A 16,839-nucleotide genomic window follows, 5' to 3' on the forward strand; every position below is an offset into this window, starting at 1 on the left:
AGCGTGGAGTCCACTCCTGAGAGGTAAAAAGGTTGAGGAGGGATCATGCTGAAGGGGGACTACTGGGACTTCCGCTAGTGGTCATCATGCTCTGCCTGGAAGCTCAGACACCTCAGGCCCCCAGTGCCTGTATTGTTCTGTTCTCAAGGACCATACCAGTTCTTAATCTATTAAAATGGCCAAGGAACACTCCATCTTTTTATGGGACTTGCAACCGAATCTTTCTACTTCTGAAAATGTACCTCACTCAGCTTTGTAAGTGAATGTAAAGTGCTAACCTCTTGGGGCCGAAAATTGGATCACTTGGTGTGACCTCCATTGCTGGCAATGGATACCTGAAGAGCTGCTGGTGCAAAAGGGTTAATAAAGCATTTTTTTACGGTCAGTTTGTCACTGGGTATTTTTCTTTGTGTCGATGCATCTGACATAAAGCTGACTGTTACCATCTTGATTTCTGGAGAGCTTGTGTTCTTCTGTTGCTTGTGTCTTCTCCACAGTAGTAGGGTGCAGTCTATAATGAAACCCGGCCTTTGGGTTAAAGCGTAGCCTGTGTTTTTTATAGTTCTGCAACAGATTTGTGATTATAATAAATGTCTGGCAGGTGCCTGGCTTAGTCATGTCATAACAAAGATTGTTACCCAGGACAGTCAGGTTTCTAAGGGGTAGTGCTATTTGTGTCAAAAACTGAAAGAGAAAAGCATTGTTGCTGGCAGGAGCCTGAGAAGCAAACCGAGAGAGACTGCTGATTTATTTTCTTAGGCAGAAGATCAACGGGAGGGGAGAGTGCCTGACACAACGCCTTTCCCTGGATCTTGGGGTAGAAGATAGGGAGTTTCATGGGGTCACGAAGTTCATCAGCTGAGCAAAGACGAACCAACTGTAGATGTATGGAAAAATGTTTTTCTAGAGCAGCATCAGCCCTCCATGCTGTGGTTAAGGCTGTGCTGTCGAGAGAAATAATAGAGTTGTTCTTCCTTCTCCTGGTCCGTTTGTTCTTGGCTGTGCTTTTTCTTCTCCCTCCTGGCAGGTGGGCTGGAGCGAAATGTCGGCCTCCGGCCGCTCTGCAGAGGAAGAAGAGGTGCGCGCGTCAGTGCTACGTTGGAGCAGCGTCTCCGAGTTGTGCAGCTACTGGTCAAGCTGCTCTGCGAAGAGCTGTGGTCCCTTGCCGTCTGTTTTCTAGGCAGGTTTCAGTGTGTCTAGTAAGTGTGTTTTTTCTATTAAAAAATGGGTGTTGAGCACCTGAAGGCTGTGCATGTGCTAGTGCTTCAGCTGCTACAAAGTACCATTCCACCTGCAACGGTTTTCTGACTAAAGCCTTGTTGGTGTGATCTCAAGAGGATGGGAAGTTTGAGGTCTGAAGAAGTATCTGCGGGAGCTTGCAGAACCCTGTTATTTTATCTTGGGTAAAGAGGATGGGGCTCATGGTACCTGTTCTCTATCACCCATGCTATCACCAGCTGGGTGTGTAACCGAGACTTGGTGTGTCCTCGCCATCGTGTTGACCCGTGAAACATGCAGCAGGAGCCGTGGCCTGAAGCTCTACACTGTGCCTCCTGAGGGGCCAAAGCTCACTGTGGGGTAATGTGGAACATGCCAAAAAAGATATGGCTTGATGGTAGGTCTGAGCTGATCTAGGGCCTTGCTGCTCTTGTAGGAACTATCCTGCTACTGCCCAGTTCGTCTTTTTGCTCATTTTCATGCTTTTTTAAATACTGCCAGATTAACAAGTTGGAACGAGCTTAATGAGAAAACTGGCAAGTAACAAAGGGGGCCATGTGGTCAAGACACAAGGATAGGAGACAGACGGGCGGAGGACGCTGAGCTGGAATCTCACAGCATAACTGGCTTCCCAGCAGTTGCTGAAGTGGCATCAGTTCTGTAAATCAGACTACACGTGAGTATGGGTGCAGGCCCCGGCCAGCTGTGGAGGCCCCTGGTAACACTCTTCCCCAAGCGCCTGGTGCTCGAGTACCCCCAGCTCCTCCGAAGTGGGCTGTTGAGGCGCGGTGTTCCTATGGGTTACTGCACTCACCGTTTTTTTTACGGCTGCCAGCGATCTTTCCAGGGTCTGCCGCGATCTTTCCTCCTGCTGCTGCTTCTGTTGTCTCAGCTTTTCCTCTCTGACTCTTTTGAAAGGAACAAATAAAGGATGGGTTAAACGCGATGTGCAGGTACACTGTGAATATGCTTTTGACATAGAGCATCAACACCTAATGTTACATCTTGCATCTAACAGCGTAAGACCACCGGAGCACTGGGGTTTGGGTCTAGCCCATGCTGGAGTTTGTTGTTGTGAAGGTGGGAAGAGGGAAGCACTTCCTGCAGTTGATGCTGCTTTTTCTGGAGTGAGCGATGGAAAAAGCAAGTCAGGCTTTGCAGATGGAGATGTTGGACAGTTGTTCTCTGTTACAGACATGCTCTGTACCACTTTCAGCAGGTGATTTGTGCTCTGCAGTTGACCAGGATGCTCATCGGCTTTGTGGGTGAACGATGCTTATTCTCTCTTAAGTTCTCACCAGTGCAACCCAGTCTGTAACCTACAGATGGGAGTAGGAGGGTCTTATGCCCGTGGAGCTACGCTTCGCCTACATGGGCACAGCGGAGGCTGATACTGTTAACTGGCTCCGAGTCCCTATGGAAAAGCAGCACTGGAACAGAAGCAGGCTCAAGATACTGAACACTGCAGCAGAGAGGAGGTGAATTCTTAACGTTGTGATCTTCAGGAGATTTCTAAATGCTCATTGGAGGTTTTTTGGTTTGGTCGGTTTTGCTTTTTAATTGGGGGGGGTGTGGGGGGGTGTGGAAGGAGGTGTCAGATTCCTTCCTGAATTCTTCTCCTCCATCCTCAGAGCAGAAGAAAAGTGCGTCTTCATTCTTTGGTGAGTGAAGAGTGCAAACCCATTCACAGAACATCAGGAAGCAGCCTCACGCCCTTTCTACTACAAAGGTGAAGAAAGATGCAGAGAAAGAGAGTAAAGTAGGAGGGAAATGAACTGTTGCGGCTTTAAATCCTCACACTAATTTTTTTTTTTTCCTCCACTCTGCTGGGTCTGAACTGCCTGGGGATGCCCAGACACAATCAGCTGTCCAGTTGCGTCTTTCCTGTTTGAGAGGGGAAATTTTGTGTGTGTGAGCAGAGAGCAATGTGTCTCATTTCGGAAGCTTATTTTCTTGTGTTAATTGGTTACTATATTAATTTAATAATACGAGTTAAAGTTAACAGTTTTGTAGAAGAAACATTTGAAAGCTGGCATTGCTGACAAGTGGAATTCTGTACCTGTTGAAGGCTGGCAAAATATCAGGGCGTGTCAGGCTTTGAGTGTGTTAAATAACTACAGAGGAGCAATTTTCTATTTAATCAGTTGAAGATTATTACTGCAATATTTTGTTCTTAAAACGATGAGTATTATCATTTAATTTGATTAGGAGATTTGTTCTTTTTTTTTCTTTCTTTTTTTTTCTTGTTCCAGATTTTGCCCTTTTCTAATGTAGTTTACAGGGCTTTTCTAATGTAGCTGTGGGCTGCTGCTCGCTGAACTGGAGACGTGAGTACTATGAGCGTGAAACTGTTACAGAACTGAAATGGGATGTATTGGTCTCATGGGCTTTCAGATTCCTGTTACAGTGCCCTGGGTTGATCTGACAAATTTGGTCCTTTCAGTGGCTTTGCTTTTGGCTGTCAACTTTTAAAAAGAGAGGCCCCATTTCCAGAAGAGGGTCTTGTCTTACCTCATCCTCCGTTCCTTTTCTTTGGCTTTCTCAGCCTGTTCTAACTTTGCTGGTGGGATTCTCTCCAAGTTGTCCAGCAGATCATTGAGCTGTTTTTCTATCACCATTAGCATCTGCACTGTCTGCAGATTTGCTTCATTTTCTCCAGTGCAGTGGCAGTAGACTTCCAGCACCTTCTTGTTCAGGCTTGTGAGCATTGTGTCCTAGCAATGAGAGGAGATATGGTGAGCAGCACAGCTGGTTCTGCCCAGTAGAACCACACCATGCCTTCAAAAGCCAAGGAAATTAGTACATTTAATTCCCTCAACAAGACCTGATTGCTTGTTTCCTGCTTTGCTTAGCCCCAGGATCTGGGACAGAGGGCTGCATTCAGCCATCCTTCTGCTGGTCTCATCATCCAGCTTTGCTGTGGCCTGCGACAGGTTGCAGCTGCCCGGCTGCCTCCGCAAGCCCTGCTCCGGCCTTGCAGAAGCTACGTGGAGCAGACACATTTGCCCCGGTTTGCTGCCTCAGCAGTGCCCCAAAGCTGCCTATGCTACAGCTGAGAAACAGCACCGATCCCTCCCCGGTGCCACCCCTGTCTGCTTCTTTCCCAGGGTGGATAAGGCTGAAGGAGAGGAACCGTTTATGAGCGTGTAACCTCCCTTGCCTTGATCTTGGGATGTACCTCGTCATCAGCTTTGTATTCTCTAGAGGAAAACAGGTGAACTTTGAGCGTCAGATCTGCTGCTCTCTCTTCTTCCTTAGCGATGGAGGATTTGAGGGTGACTACCTGCTGTTTCAGCTCTGCTAACTTCTTCTCCCTAGGCCAGAGGAGAAAGGAGATTATTTTGAAAAGGGCATCTGCAAAAGCCATGCCTCCTCTGCTGCTCCCAGCCTGGGACCGTCCCTCCCACTTCTGGCAGATGGAGGTGATGCTTCGTGCCATTGCTGGGGATCTTGCACCCACAGCTCCGAGGACAGAGGGCACCTGGGGTGCGCAGTTACTGTGCTGGTGTGGGGGAGGGAGACGGGGCATAGCTGAACAGTCAAGATTTTTTAATAAGTCAATGGGGGAAGTAGATTATATTTAAAAACTTTCACGAGGGGATAAGCTACACTTTAAATGGGAATATATGTGTCTACCTGCCACTGAAATACTGTATTGCAATTACACTAGGGGTCCCTGCTGGCTTCCTCTAGGAAGGGTTTGCATTGAGTTGAATAGGCGCTGGTCTGGATCACTCCAGGACATGCCTTGTTTCCTCCTTTGATCTTTGTTTATGAGAATTACAGGATACTTCTGGCTTATGTCCACTCCAGGATGCTAAATGCCTCAGTTCCCCAGCCTGTGCCTTGAGGACTAAGGAACTAGTCCCAAGCTCAAGTCCTATCTCCTAAACTACGTAGATGAGAGACTCTCCCAGGAGCTCACAAGGTGGTGGATGGGCTGCAGCCGGGCTCTAAGGTAAGTGACAGATCCTCTGTTGTGTGCTGCATGAACAGCATTACGTGTGGCTTGCAGAGGTGATGGCGAGGTACCAGTGGGGGAAGAGGAGGTCACTTAGGTTTGAAAGCTAGCACACAGGGACCCCTGCCCACCACTTGCGGGGTCACACTTACATGCTTTCATGTGTGGTGATGAAAGTGTGTTGGACCTTGTCCAGACTTTCCTTGATCTCCTGGGAATTCTGGGTGAAGGACAAGTTCTCTTCCTCCATCTCCTTGAAAACAGACAGCAGTTGTTGGGGATCAGTAAAGTACAGCTTGGGCTCCTGGAGTGGAAAACACACGCAATGAGTTTTTGTCCTCCTCTAGCTTCTTTTCCATTGAACTACATGGAAGTTGGTCTGCACCAGCCCAGGTTACTCAAATGGTCTCCCACGTAGAAGGGTCTGTAACTGTCCATGTACCAATGTCTCCCACCTCTCTGGTGTGTGTAGCCTGGTGCTGCCTCAGTAGCTCACCCCCAAAACAAGTTGCATTTTGGGGATTAAAAAGTGGTGCAAACTGTTGTGAGTGGGAAAACAATTTCAGACATAAACCAATAATTTCACTAATTTAAAAATCTCCTATTACATGATGTCAAATCTTGTTGCGGGATGGCAAGCTTTGAGATGATGATAGTTTTTTGGAAAGGGGAGGAGGAAAGTTAAATTATGGTATTTATACTATATTTAAAACAGGAACTTTATGACTGTATAAACAGACATTTATAATTAGTGACTACACAAACTCCTTAATACCATAAATAATGGTTAGAAGGTGAGAGAAACTAGTAACATCAATAAACGACACAGGACAAACAGAAAGTGTAAGTATTTCAATACGAGATTCTGACCTCATCTTCATCCGAGCAGGTTTCACGTTCGGCATCCTCCAGTGAACTTCTGAAAAATCAGTTTGTGTACAGGCCCTTAGAGAAATCACAGCTCAAAGGAGACCTTGTCGGTGAATTACGAATGCTGCTGCTGTTTGCTCTTGCTCTTTGCTCCTGTGCAGTCCTTTGCACTTTCACATGTTTGCTCCCCCATGACTGTGGGCATTTTGGGGGGCAGCAGGATCTCGAGGTCACACGGACAAGCAGCGTGGGAGCCACGTCTGTCCGCAAGCAAGCTGCCTTGCCAGCAGGGTTGGGACATGACGTGTGAGCCTGAACTGAGGGCATTGATCCAAATGCCTTTAAACTCGATGGCAGGCTGGGCTCTTGGGCAACGAGCAGGCAGAGGCAAGAGCCTTGTTTAAACAGGCTGAGGCAGCAGCACAGCAAGCGTAGAGAAAGCCTTGTGCTCCGTGTGGGATGTGGTACTGCTCCTGCACGGCATGGTGTGGCCACCATGGGAGTCTGCAGTTTATACCTGCCCTGGGAGAAGGCTGCTGAGTGTCTGCTCTGTGCAGACTGCTACCGCTAACCAGCAGTGCAGCCTCTTTCTTCCCTGCTCTGCCCCAGGGACACGCCAGCGTGAGGGCTGGAAGAGCAAGGCAAGAGGTGCCTGCCTGGTGTCGGGAGCAGAGCCTGCTCATCACCTTCGCTTGCGCCTGTCACCCTGTGTCTTGGAGGGGTGAAAAACCTCCGTCTGCATCATCTTCACACCAGCCCCGCTTGTGTCCGCGTTGTTCCTGCCATGTGGCAGCAGCCCAGCCATCGCAGTGGCTTCACGAGGGCTGGCACATGGCAGCCCTGCTTGGGAGAACCTGGCACCTGCAACACTCAGGGTGGAGGCAGAGGAAACGGCCCTGCAAGCAATAACTTAGTTCAAGCTCTCTTGATAGCCAGGTTTCTTGGCCTTAGGATACTCACCGGCCATTCATGCTTTGCTTTTCCAGGCAATTTCTTCCTTTGCCTGAGAAAGCTGGAGCTGGCCATGCTTGTCTAGTACTCCCACCTGCCCCTCCACTTCTCACACTGGCCCTGCCTATGTTGCAGCAGTGTTACTCTGCCCACATCCCAGTATATACTGTCTGAAGGCTCTTACTGAAAGTAGATACACTGCAATGTGGGTCCACAGTGACCTTGAACCTTCATTAATGGCAAAGCAACAGGCAGCTATTTGCACAGCAGCGGCGACCAACAGAGGGAACTGGTAACTCAGCCACAACTGAGCCACAGAGATGCTTTGCTCCAGCACAAGGCCTATGATTCCCCCTGGGGTCAATGCCCAAGCTCTTTGGGCAGGCCCTCGGCAGAGGATTTGAGGATGGAGCTCTGTTGGAGTAGCTATACAGGTTTCTACTGGTATTTGGATTTGTTCCAGTGAGACTGAGACCTTGGTATGCTCACAGCGAAGTTTTCCTCTATACTGACTCCTGGTCAGTTGAGTGCTCCCTACAGTACTAAAGTCTGTTCTTTGTAATGTCTTCTACTTACAGTTTTCTTGTAGCTAGAGGCTTCAGGAAGTTTTTGAGCTGTGGCCTGATCTCGTGCAATGAGCTGAATTCCAAACTTTTCAAAGGCACCAGGGAACTTGGCACATCTATATAACCAGTACTGTAGGGACTGGCAGTGTTTGTCCTGGCTGTCAGGTCCTGGCCTGGAGACAAGAGGATATGCACACTTAGGGCATGGGGCTGTCCCAGCGAGGAGTGGGCAGCTCTGCCCCGGCCCTCACCTTGCTCTGCGGCAATGGGAGGCGAGGCACTGTCTTCATTAGCTTTGGATGCTGTTTTCAAGTCCTCTTCCTTTTTGTGCTTTTTTCCATGTTCCTCCTGCCACTCTTTTGGAGAGAGCTTATAGAGGAAGTCCCTGTACATCCTGTACTCCTGCAGAGTTTGCTGGAATCTGGATATATCACTGGGGTGAGAGAAGTGGACAAAGTTCGTTAGCAGGGAGGAAAGCCCTTGTTTGAACAGGTTCTTTCTAACTCTTGATATTCATCTTCACCCAGAGAAGGGACAAGAGGGCACAGGTCTTCATGGACATGCAAAGACAAAAGGGAACCTGCCCTGCATGCTCTCTGTGGCTCCTTGTGTGGAAGCTGTCTGGTCACGTCTCTGTGGCCAGACCCTTGCTATTGCACTGGGCTTGCTACTTTGGGAATTTTTACTTGAAAATGAACGAGAAATCTTGCAGCTCAACACAGAATTAGAATTAAAATTGTTTTCTTTCTCTTCTTTCCCCAGGTCACCATTAAAATGCATTACTTAGTTTTGCTTGGTTTTTAATCTGAGACTAGACATTATGTCTTGGTTTCGGAATATTTCTACTTTTAAAAAATATCATTAAAAACCTAATTGAGTTGTTTTAGAAACAAAGCCAGCATCTGGAAAGCAAAAGCTGAAACATTTTGACTCTTAAAATTGGACATTTTTAGATTTTTTTTTTTCCCAATTCCTTTTTTTCCCGAGGGCTGTGAGGGTATAGCACTGTGGAGGCTGTCAAAGGCTAGGCAGGAACAGTGTGCAACCGTTACCTTTGGAGGTGCTCAATTTGGGAAGTGATTGCCTGCATCTCCTTTGTTTTCTTCGTCTTTGCTGCGGTTTCTTTTTCAGCACTGGGGAAGAATGCATAAACATAAGCCATAAAACAATTTAGCAGTAAGTAGGTAGTTAACCGAGGTGCATATAAAACAGAGAAAAAGATGTTGGGGCAGTGCTGGAAATCTCTCTTACAGATGTATCCCAGGTGATGCTTGGCTCCCACCTGAAGGCCCTGCTCGTCTTGGCAAAAAGGGTACGAGGTCCCAGTGACACTTCCAGGTCAGGGCCTCCCTAATTTGGCTGCTGCTGAGTGATATCTTTAATGGGCTGAATTGCTCAACTTGCTTCACTTAGGGACTGTTCCTGCTGTGAGGGTTGGCCAGAAGCACCTCCCTCTTGTAAGGGTGTTGTGAGAAGAATAGTGGGTTCCATGCTGCAGCCAAATCAAGTGCTTTTGCAATGAGGGGATTCCCCAGCTATTGGTCTCCTTCCTCTCTTTCATTGAATGCATGCGGGGAAAATGCCACCAGGACTGTAATTCTGGGAAAACTCAGACACAGATCATCTAGATGATGGGTGCTAGCCAAAACCCTGGAGAGAGGTCAAGCGAAAGACTTCCTGTATGCAGTACAGAAGAGCACATGGGTGGTTCCCTTAACTTCCATTACATTTTCAGGGCTTGAACATAGTTTTTATGGCTCTGCTTCAGGAACTCATCAAATGTGGCAGCATCCTTCTCCAGGTAGTATTCAGCCTTTTCCAGTTTTCTTTCCTCATCCTTTATTATGTTCTCCATCCTCTGAATCTCGTCTCGCTTTACTGCCATGGCATACTGAAATGAACCCAAAAGGCAATGCCATCACGTCGGTTGGTTTTAAAGGTATGTTGGTTTACCTTTGTTTTTGGTTACCTTATTACCTTATAGTTGTTGCCGGAGAGGGTAAGGATTTCAAAGCAAGAACTTATTGCAAGTGAGGAACACAGAGGCCAGGAGGTATTTCAAAAATAACATGGCAAATAAACAGTGAAACTAAAGACAGAATCCAGAAGTCTCAGCACTGTGTTAACTCCTGGCTGACAAAGATTGATTCAGTTGTGTTACAGCACAATAACAGAGGTGAATAATGGGGATATTCTAGCACAGCTCCCTTATTTTTAGTCCAGAATGGCTCCCAGATATAATTTATGTATGAGACAGCAAGAGCCAAAAGGTCAGTATATCTGTGCATCTGACAAATGAAATAGTTGCATGGCTGCTACTGGATGGTGTGAATGACTTATGTTCCTTTCTTTCTTGGTTAGGGATACTGGGCTATAGGCTATGACTGTCTTGAACACAGGAGTTGGACAATCAGTTCGTGAGCTCTGATGTGTGCCTCTTTGGTGCGATCTCTAGGCAATGGATGTCGGGGGAAAAAAAAACCAGGGAAGAATGATTAAATGAACAGAAAGTAACATTCTTAAAGCAAAGTACCTCAAGTATAAATATCTCTCTTCTGTAATTTATGTAGTCACGGAATGTCTCCTTTACTAATGGGTAATCTGAAATGAGAATATAAAGTTAATCAGACTAGAGAGGGAAATATGGCTGAGGTGAAACACAGTGAATATGGAGGCTGCCATGAGCGTGGGTGTGGCTGGCATTGGAACCAGCAGTACAGATTATTTTATTATAGTTTTGCCCTTGTTTAATATCAGTTTCATATGGGCTTTTGTGGAGTAAAACCGGGTAGAACAGAGTGGAGAATCTGGTCCTTACAAAGGCCAATGTCCTCTAGGCACTAATGACAAAGCTACTCCTCATGTCAGAGGCAGAAGATTTAGGCCCACATCCACTAAAATGCAACTTTAGGCCAACTTCGTAGAAATATCTACATGACGCAAGGTCCAGCAAACTCTCAGCTGACTCCCAGCTGATCCCCAGAGCTCATGGCTACAGCAGAGGCCATAGGGGATGGTGGAGTCCAAGGGCTACTGTGGTGGAGGTGATACATGCTCTGCATGTAAATGCACAAGGTGGAGGTGGACCAGCCACACAGAGGTTGGCAAGACGCAGCGTGTAACTATTCTGCCTGCAAGAGCTCACTAAATTCAGCTACAGCTAACTGCTACTCCCATCCCCTCTCTGATTTCTGCTGGAGGGTGTTACCCAACTGAGCAGCACCACTATAAAGATGGTAACTATTTCCTACCTTTTGCAATGGCTGTCTTCCATAAAAGACTCTCCTGAAGAGTTTTCAGTCTCTCTTTATTTGTTGCCTGTTTTCTGTTGTCCTCTTTTTCCTCCTTTTGCAGAGCTTTCCTGACTTCTTTTTGCTTTGCTTTTATTTTAGTGGAGTAAGTAATTTTCTCATGGATTTTCATGGTCTTCATCCTTTCACGTTCCTAGGAGAAGTCAGTTATGTGGACAGTTTCATTATGTTCCTTGTTTGCTGTATTTTTTAAAGACGTGAGTGGTTATTCACAGTCTAGAAATTTGCAAGCTACTGATATCCTGCTGAAGCATGCTTGCCTGGTTTATCTGACTAATCCCAATGATATTCTGTCTTAAAGCAACTGAAACACTTCATTTCTTAGCATTTGTTCTCATTAGTTTACTGATTTGTATTCTGCATCCAGCCACCAGCTGTGCCAGTTTGTACCTACTCAGTGTCCTCATTTTTCCTTCCTGGATTATTCCTGGGAGAGAATGGAAATTTTCAGAGATGCATCCTTCAAGTCGCCTGGTAAAAGGGAGCAACACGACAGCCCACACTCAATACTGACTCAGTCCAGCTTTCACAAAGGTATGTAAACCCTCAAGTTTGTATTGAGAGGATCTATTCAAACCCCCTCCAGAGCTTCCTAGAGGGCTCAGAGCTTTTGTGTGGGCTGAAGTATAATTCATTGCTGTCTGCGCAGGTTGGGCATGGGTTAGGCTCAGCACATCACTCAGTAGACATCCTTAGTGCACTTCTTCCTAAGCCCTTCCCCATACTTGTATAGTGACCTTCAACCCAAGCTAAAACTAGACTATCAGTCATCAATGTGAGGTGAGGAGGCTGCTTAAGCTTGTTTGAAGCCCTCCTTTCGTGATTTAGAAACAAAGACCTCTTGCTTCCACACTACTGCCTGGCTTCTGCAACCACGTGCACCAAACAGACCTCTCAGAGATGCAACAACCTCTCTATGACTTCCCACCCCCTTTGGATTGCATGCCCTAAGGAAAGTCTGCTGCAGAAATAAGGAAGAAAGAGACCTTCCTGAGAGCCAGCTCTCTGGACTGGGTCGCAGGGTTGCAATTCCCTATCTTATGCAGAGAAACCCAAGGTATGAAACCGATGTCATCCTGCTTCCTAGGCATTCATTTCGTTTGCAGTTCAGAAGAAGGTCGCATCAAACATTGGATACAGCTGCCCAAACAGAAAGCAAGCCCGTTTAAGTGGAAAGCAAGAGGTCTCGCACCAAAGTTTTATGTAGAAATCAATGCTAACAGCACTGGCAGGTATCTTCTCCAGGAACAGGAATGAGTGGTAAATCTACCTTGAAGTAAGTAAACAAAATGGCAATATCCAGATTTTGCACTAGCAACCAGCAAGCTTGTGCTCAGACCAGCTCTTGGTAAAGTTAATCGCTCAGCATGGACTTCAGTGGACTTGAAGCTGATCTGGGGGAGTCTCAGCCGAATTTCACAGCTGTTGTTTGTCTGGTACACTATATTTTGGTATGACTTTATATTTGTTGGTTGCCTACCCTAGTGAACTGCTTGTATGCACGTTGGCGTAAAGCATATATACGTACCGCCTTAGCCTTTTTTCTTTCCTTGTCCCTTATTGACAAAATATCGATATCTGAAGAAATTGTAAATGGATTTTTCATTTGGTTTTCTTCATCCTCTTCTGGACTTCCTGCAAAAAAATATGGATGAGGATGTAGCAGATGAGAGGTAAAATATCATGACCCAGTGTAAGGGGACTTGGATCTGCTGCATCACGCCTGAAGGGTGGGCAGGCAGCTGTGCTCACAGCTGCAGATGTCCAGTGATGCTGGATCAAGAGCAGGGAGCTGGATAGGACTTATAAAGAAGCCAGTGATATAACTGAGACCTCTGTATCGTTTATGTCACTTGACCATATCTGCTGATAAACTCAGGACTTCAGCCAGGGATTTCTTGTAAGTCTGGAGCTATTTTACCCATCTCATCTGATCGCAGGCGGAAGAAGCTGAATACAGGCCTCTCCTTTGATCTAACAACAAAAACTGCCAGAATGTTGTGAACTTACCTGACAGCACAAGCTGGGTTTCCATTCCAGGTTTGGAAGGGACACTTTCAGATGTTGATTCTGTATATGGAGATGATGTCTTTGACTCTGGCCAAAGGAAAACCATAAACAAATCAATCAAGTGCCAGTTACTGCCAGTGTCTGATGTAGTAGGTTTTACAGCAGTGATGGGCCTAGGGGCTTTCTGGGTCTTAACAACTAAGCCTTTTCTGTCTGTAGAAATTAACAAAAAGTTTCAGTAAACTGGAAAATGTTTGTGTTCTGACCCCAAAAAAGAGACGTTCATCCCTGGCTTATGTGAAAGCTGTGTAAAACACAGTCCTCCTTACACAAACACTGATGGGAAAGCAAAGACCAAACAATCTGGAGATAACAAGCAACTCAAGTCTCTTGCCTTTTGTTCCACACACATCTCCAGTTCTGATCCAGACCCATACTTTTTCTTTATCCCTTCACTAGTGCATGAGCAACATTTTTCCTCCCTAAAGTTCTTACCTGAAATCGCTTCACCGTTTTGGGTTTCTCGTGATAAGGCTGAGTGACTGCTGGACAGCACAGACACGCTGCTGGGGAACTCTGTCATGCTTTTTAACTTCAGGCTGGCAAACTCTTGAAGGTTAGGATTTTGGGTTTTTGTAGTCTTTGCGACATTTCCTAGGGGAAAAGGCATAATTGTAATGATCTCACAAAGAATAGACAGACAATTGTTAAAGTTATCCTCTAATCAAAAAAAAGCAGCAAGCTGGGTCCAGGGAGGCATTAGTTCAATTAATGCAGTTTTGCTGCTGCGACCATTTCTGGTCTGCACTGATATAAGGCACAGCAGAAAATATCCTCTTCCGCTTGCACTAGTTTTAAGGCTATTTTAAATCATCATTTTTTCTTCTGAACAGCCTCCAGTTTTTATGTATTTTGAGCTAAACTCATCTGGCCTAATTTCCATGTACGTCCTTGGTGCTTTGTGTTTCCTATTGTCTGTGTTTCTGCAGCTGCCCAATTAGCATCTTATTCTTTGGAGGTGTCAAACTTTCACTGTTGATGAGACACAGAGGCTGAGGCAGAATTTAGGCTGTTTGAATACACCCCAAATGTTTTCTCTCTCCTTTTCAGTTCCTGAAGTACCTTTTTCAAAAGCCTGCTTGACTGGTCACTTAGGTTTCATGTCCCTCTGAACTTTGGCATAACTTCACGGGATATTTTTCTCTAGTCATACCTCATCTACGTCCTGGAACAACATAACCTCTGACGATGATGTGAGTTTTGGAGAAACCCCCATCAGGCCAGGGGCAGGAAGGCAATCAAATGCCTGCAGCGTTCAGTTGAATACACTTTGTGAAATATGCCGAGTAGTTGCAGCAAACACCTGGATGTTCAGCCCTCTTACTACACATCTTGACTTCTGCAATCTAAAACCCTTCTCATAAAAAATCTTCTAGTTCATGTAGTTGATTTAAATTCCTGCTACAGGGAATGGGACTGAAAAGCAGGACTAGACAGAGGATACTGGCATGTGGAAAACAATTATCAGTATAACTCTCTGAGACAGAAAGTGCTTTAAAATATAATTTTAGCAAAGTATAGGAATTTGTTTCTAAAATTAACTTATAAATATGCATTTTATCAAGATATTGATGGTTTGATGTTGTTTGCACACCACTTTGGAAATAATGCCAAAAGCTACAAAACTGCTACTTGTGTTAATTATAATTATTAAGCTCAATAATGCAGATAAAAAATTGCTTTGGTGCTAAAATAATTTGGCATATATTTCACTGCCTCTGACATTTTTATGTTTCAGTAGCTACATACCAATGGCCAGTAGTATGTGAATCAATAGATAAGGCACTCATGGTTTTAATTTACTCAGTGCTTTTCCCTAACATTAAGCCACTGTGCAGAAAAAGATATGCCAAAGTAAACATGCGAACAGTTCTAAAAAATAATACAATAAGATCCCAGAGCACTGGAAGAGTGTATGTTTTATACACTCAAATTATTTAAATGATCCCATTGCTTGCAGAGAAGGCTTGTTATGCTCACTGGGAAATCATTCCAAGTTTTGAGCTATAGACCAGCTCTTCCAGGGACAGATGTGCCCCATTTCCCACCACGTACCCCCCACTCGCCCACAGAGGAGATGGGTGGTGCGTGTGATTTCCCAGTGACACACGCCAGCACCTCCACTTGTCTAAGTGAGACACGGTATCCAATGCCAAAAACTGAAGAGAAATTGCTGTGATTGCCCTCACCCCCTTTATTTTTTGCTTTCTTACCCAAAGGAGAGCTCCTCTGGGCTCCTCTCTGCAGGGGGCTGCGGTCAGATGTGGATGTGGCCGCAGTGCAGCTCGGCTCAGCTCTGGGCTTTCGCCCGTCTCTTGTTTGCAGTGCTATGGAAACCTGCGCTCCCGTTGCCGGGCAGCATCTGACCCGCAGGCATCGCTCCCTTCTGGCCCTAGGCCCGGGTCCACTGAGGCCTGGAGAAGGGTCCCCGCCCAGACGGAGTGGGGCTGGGCCAGGGGGGGTCCTCCCGGAGCCCGGCCACCGCGAGAGGCTTCACCAGCTCACCCGCATGCCTGCAGCGCAGGCACACCGGCAGGTCTCCCGAGCAGGCAGCTCGCTGAAGATCCAGCCAGAACTCTGGATGGAAAAGGAAGAAAACCTCTGTGGTGTAAGAGGTCTCCCTGGCTTGCTGGGTGCTTTATTCATTATTTCATTCAGTCCGCATGGCTTGGTTATTGGGTATTTAACCCCATTTCTGCAAGCAAAGTGGTGGGTGGAGGAAAAGGGATCCGGAGCCCCTGAGTGTGGAAATGACTGTGGTTTTTAGTCGCTGTGTGACTTTGAGCTATCGTTTCATCGCCTCTGCCTTGGTCTTTCTGTCTGTAAAGACCCAATGGTCACAGTTTGGAGACTGTGGTATGGGCGAATGAACTGCCATTTACCGGAGGTTCTCCAAGCCAATACTGCTATCGAATCCCAAATATTATGTTCCATAATATCATGTAAATCTGAAGATGACTTGATAAAATAAGAGTTGAAAAAAGTAAGGCATTTTAAGGGAGGAAAAGAGCTTTAAATGCCAACATTTTCTCTTTCCTGTTTCTGAGAAGACCAAATAAGTTCCAAATGGAATGTATTCTTCTCTAGGTTCTTTAGACTCTCTACTAATACAATTTCAGTTTTCTGAAATAGCAGGGTTTTTTTTCATTTACCACTAGGTTTCCAAACAGCTTTCTCCGTCTGAATAAGTCATGCAATAAATAGCATGATTTTCTGTAAGTGCAAACTCCCGTTTGATTGTTATAGTTCTTTTCTGTAATTGCCGATTCTCAAGAGCCTGGATTCAGTCAACAGAAGGAAAATGCTTATACAGAAAGAAATTTCTCTTTATTCTGCATGAGTGCTTTGATTTTTAGCAGTGACACAGAAAACCATAGTGCTATCTTTAGTATGTTTTGTGATATTTCCCAAATGTATTGGGGGTTATGTATAAAAAATGAGACTATAGAGTAATTTCCATTATCAAAAAAATAATTCAGGAATAAATTGTACTTAAGATGCATTTTTCTACAGGCATAATATCAAATGGTCTTTGTTCAGAAATACCAGTTTATTTACAGAACTGTGAATTTGCAGCAGTGATAATATCACAGAAAAAAATAACAGAAAACTAAGATGTTTGAACAGCTATGGCTCTGTCTGGCATAATCGCTATATCAATGAATGATACAATTATATATCCATTGCTCTGTTCTGTGTAATCCTTGCTAAACATTTATTTTCCAAAACTGGAACACAGATTATTTAAAAGCAGAGATGTATTCTGTGAATTCTTGGAAATGTGCAAGGTCTTCATAGCTTTGGTTCATTGTTTGTGCCTCACACATGCCAGAAGACACTTAGACTTTGCATTTCCTTGAGGGTAAAGAAGTTTTTCAGGCCAGAAAGACAT

General features: G+C 45.5%; 1 protein-coding gene across 3 annotated transcripts; it reads right to left on the reverse strand.

The window, feature by feature from the left end:
* Positions 1-442: 442 nt before the first annotated feature.
* On the reverse strand, positions 443-15,328 carry CFAP100 (cilia and flagella associated protein 100). Of its 3 annotated transcripts, none has more exons than XM_075432574.1 (16): positions 15,161-15,328; positions 13,383-13,541; positions 12,888-12,974; positions 12,406-12,512; positions 10,818-11,010; positions 10,100-10,167; positions 9,294-9,457; positions 8,619-8,699; positions 7,818-7,999; positions 7,577-7,739; positions 6,050-6,098; positions 5,332-5,432; positions 4,397-4,532; positions 3,730-3,932; positions 2,033-2,126; positions 443-1,061 (listed from the first exon to the last, which is right to left on the reverse strand). In XM_075432574.1, the coding sequence occupies exons 2-16, from the start codon at positions 13,468-13,470 to the stop codon at positions 915-917; spliced, it is 1,863 nt and encodes a 620-aa protein (XP_075288689.1). In that variant the 5' UTR covers positions 13,471-13,541; positions 15,161-15,328; the 3' UTR covers positions 443-914. The 3 variants fall into 3 exon arrangements, with proteins under 3 accessions (XP_075288689.1, XP_075288688.1, XP_075288686.1); XM_075432573.1 differs by having other exon boundaries at positions 5,332-5,483; positions 15,161-15,325; XM_075432571.1 differs by having other exon boundaries at positions 5,332-5,483; positions 7,577-7,999.
* Between the last annotated feature and the right edge of the window lie 1,511 nt (positions 15,329-16,839).

This window comes from Opisthocomus hoazin, chromosome 11, assembly GCF_030867145.1.
Source record: "Opisthocomus hoazin isolate bOpiHoa1 chromosome 11, bOpiHoa1.hap1, whole genome shotgun sequence".
Classification (NCBI taxonomy): Eukaryota; Metazoa; Chordata; class Aves; order Opisthocomiformes; family Opisthocomidae; genus Opisthocomus; species Opisthocomus hoazin.

What these genes read in the sequence shown, in the direction of transcription:
- CFAP100 (XM_075432571.1), bottom strand. Translation starts at nt 13,470, where the DNA reads ATGACAGAGTTCCCCAGCAGCGTGTCTGTGCTGTCCAGCAGTCACTCA. An exon ending in AAACGGTGAAGCGATTTCAG is followed by an intron (nt 12,975 to 13,382) that starts GTAAGAACTTTA and finishes TCCTTTGGCCAG; the next exon opens with AGTCAAAGACATCATCTCCA. An exon ending in CAAATTGAGCACCTCCAAAG is followed by an intron (nt 8,000 to 8,618) that starts GTAACGGTTGCA and finishes CTCTCACCCCAG; the next exon opens with TGATATATCCAGATTCCAGC.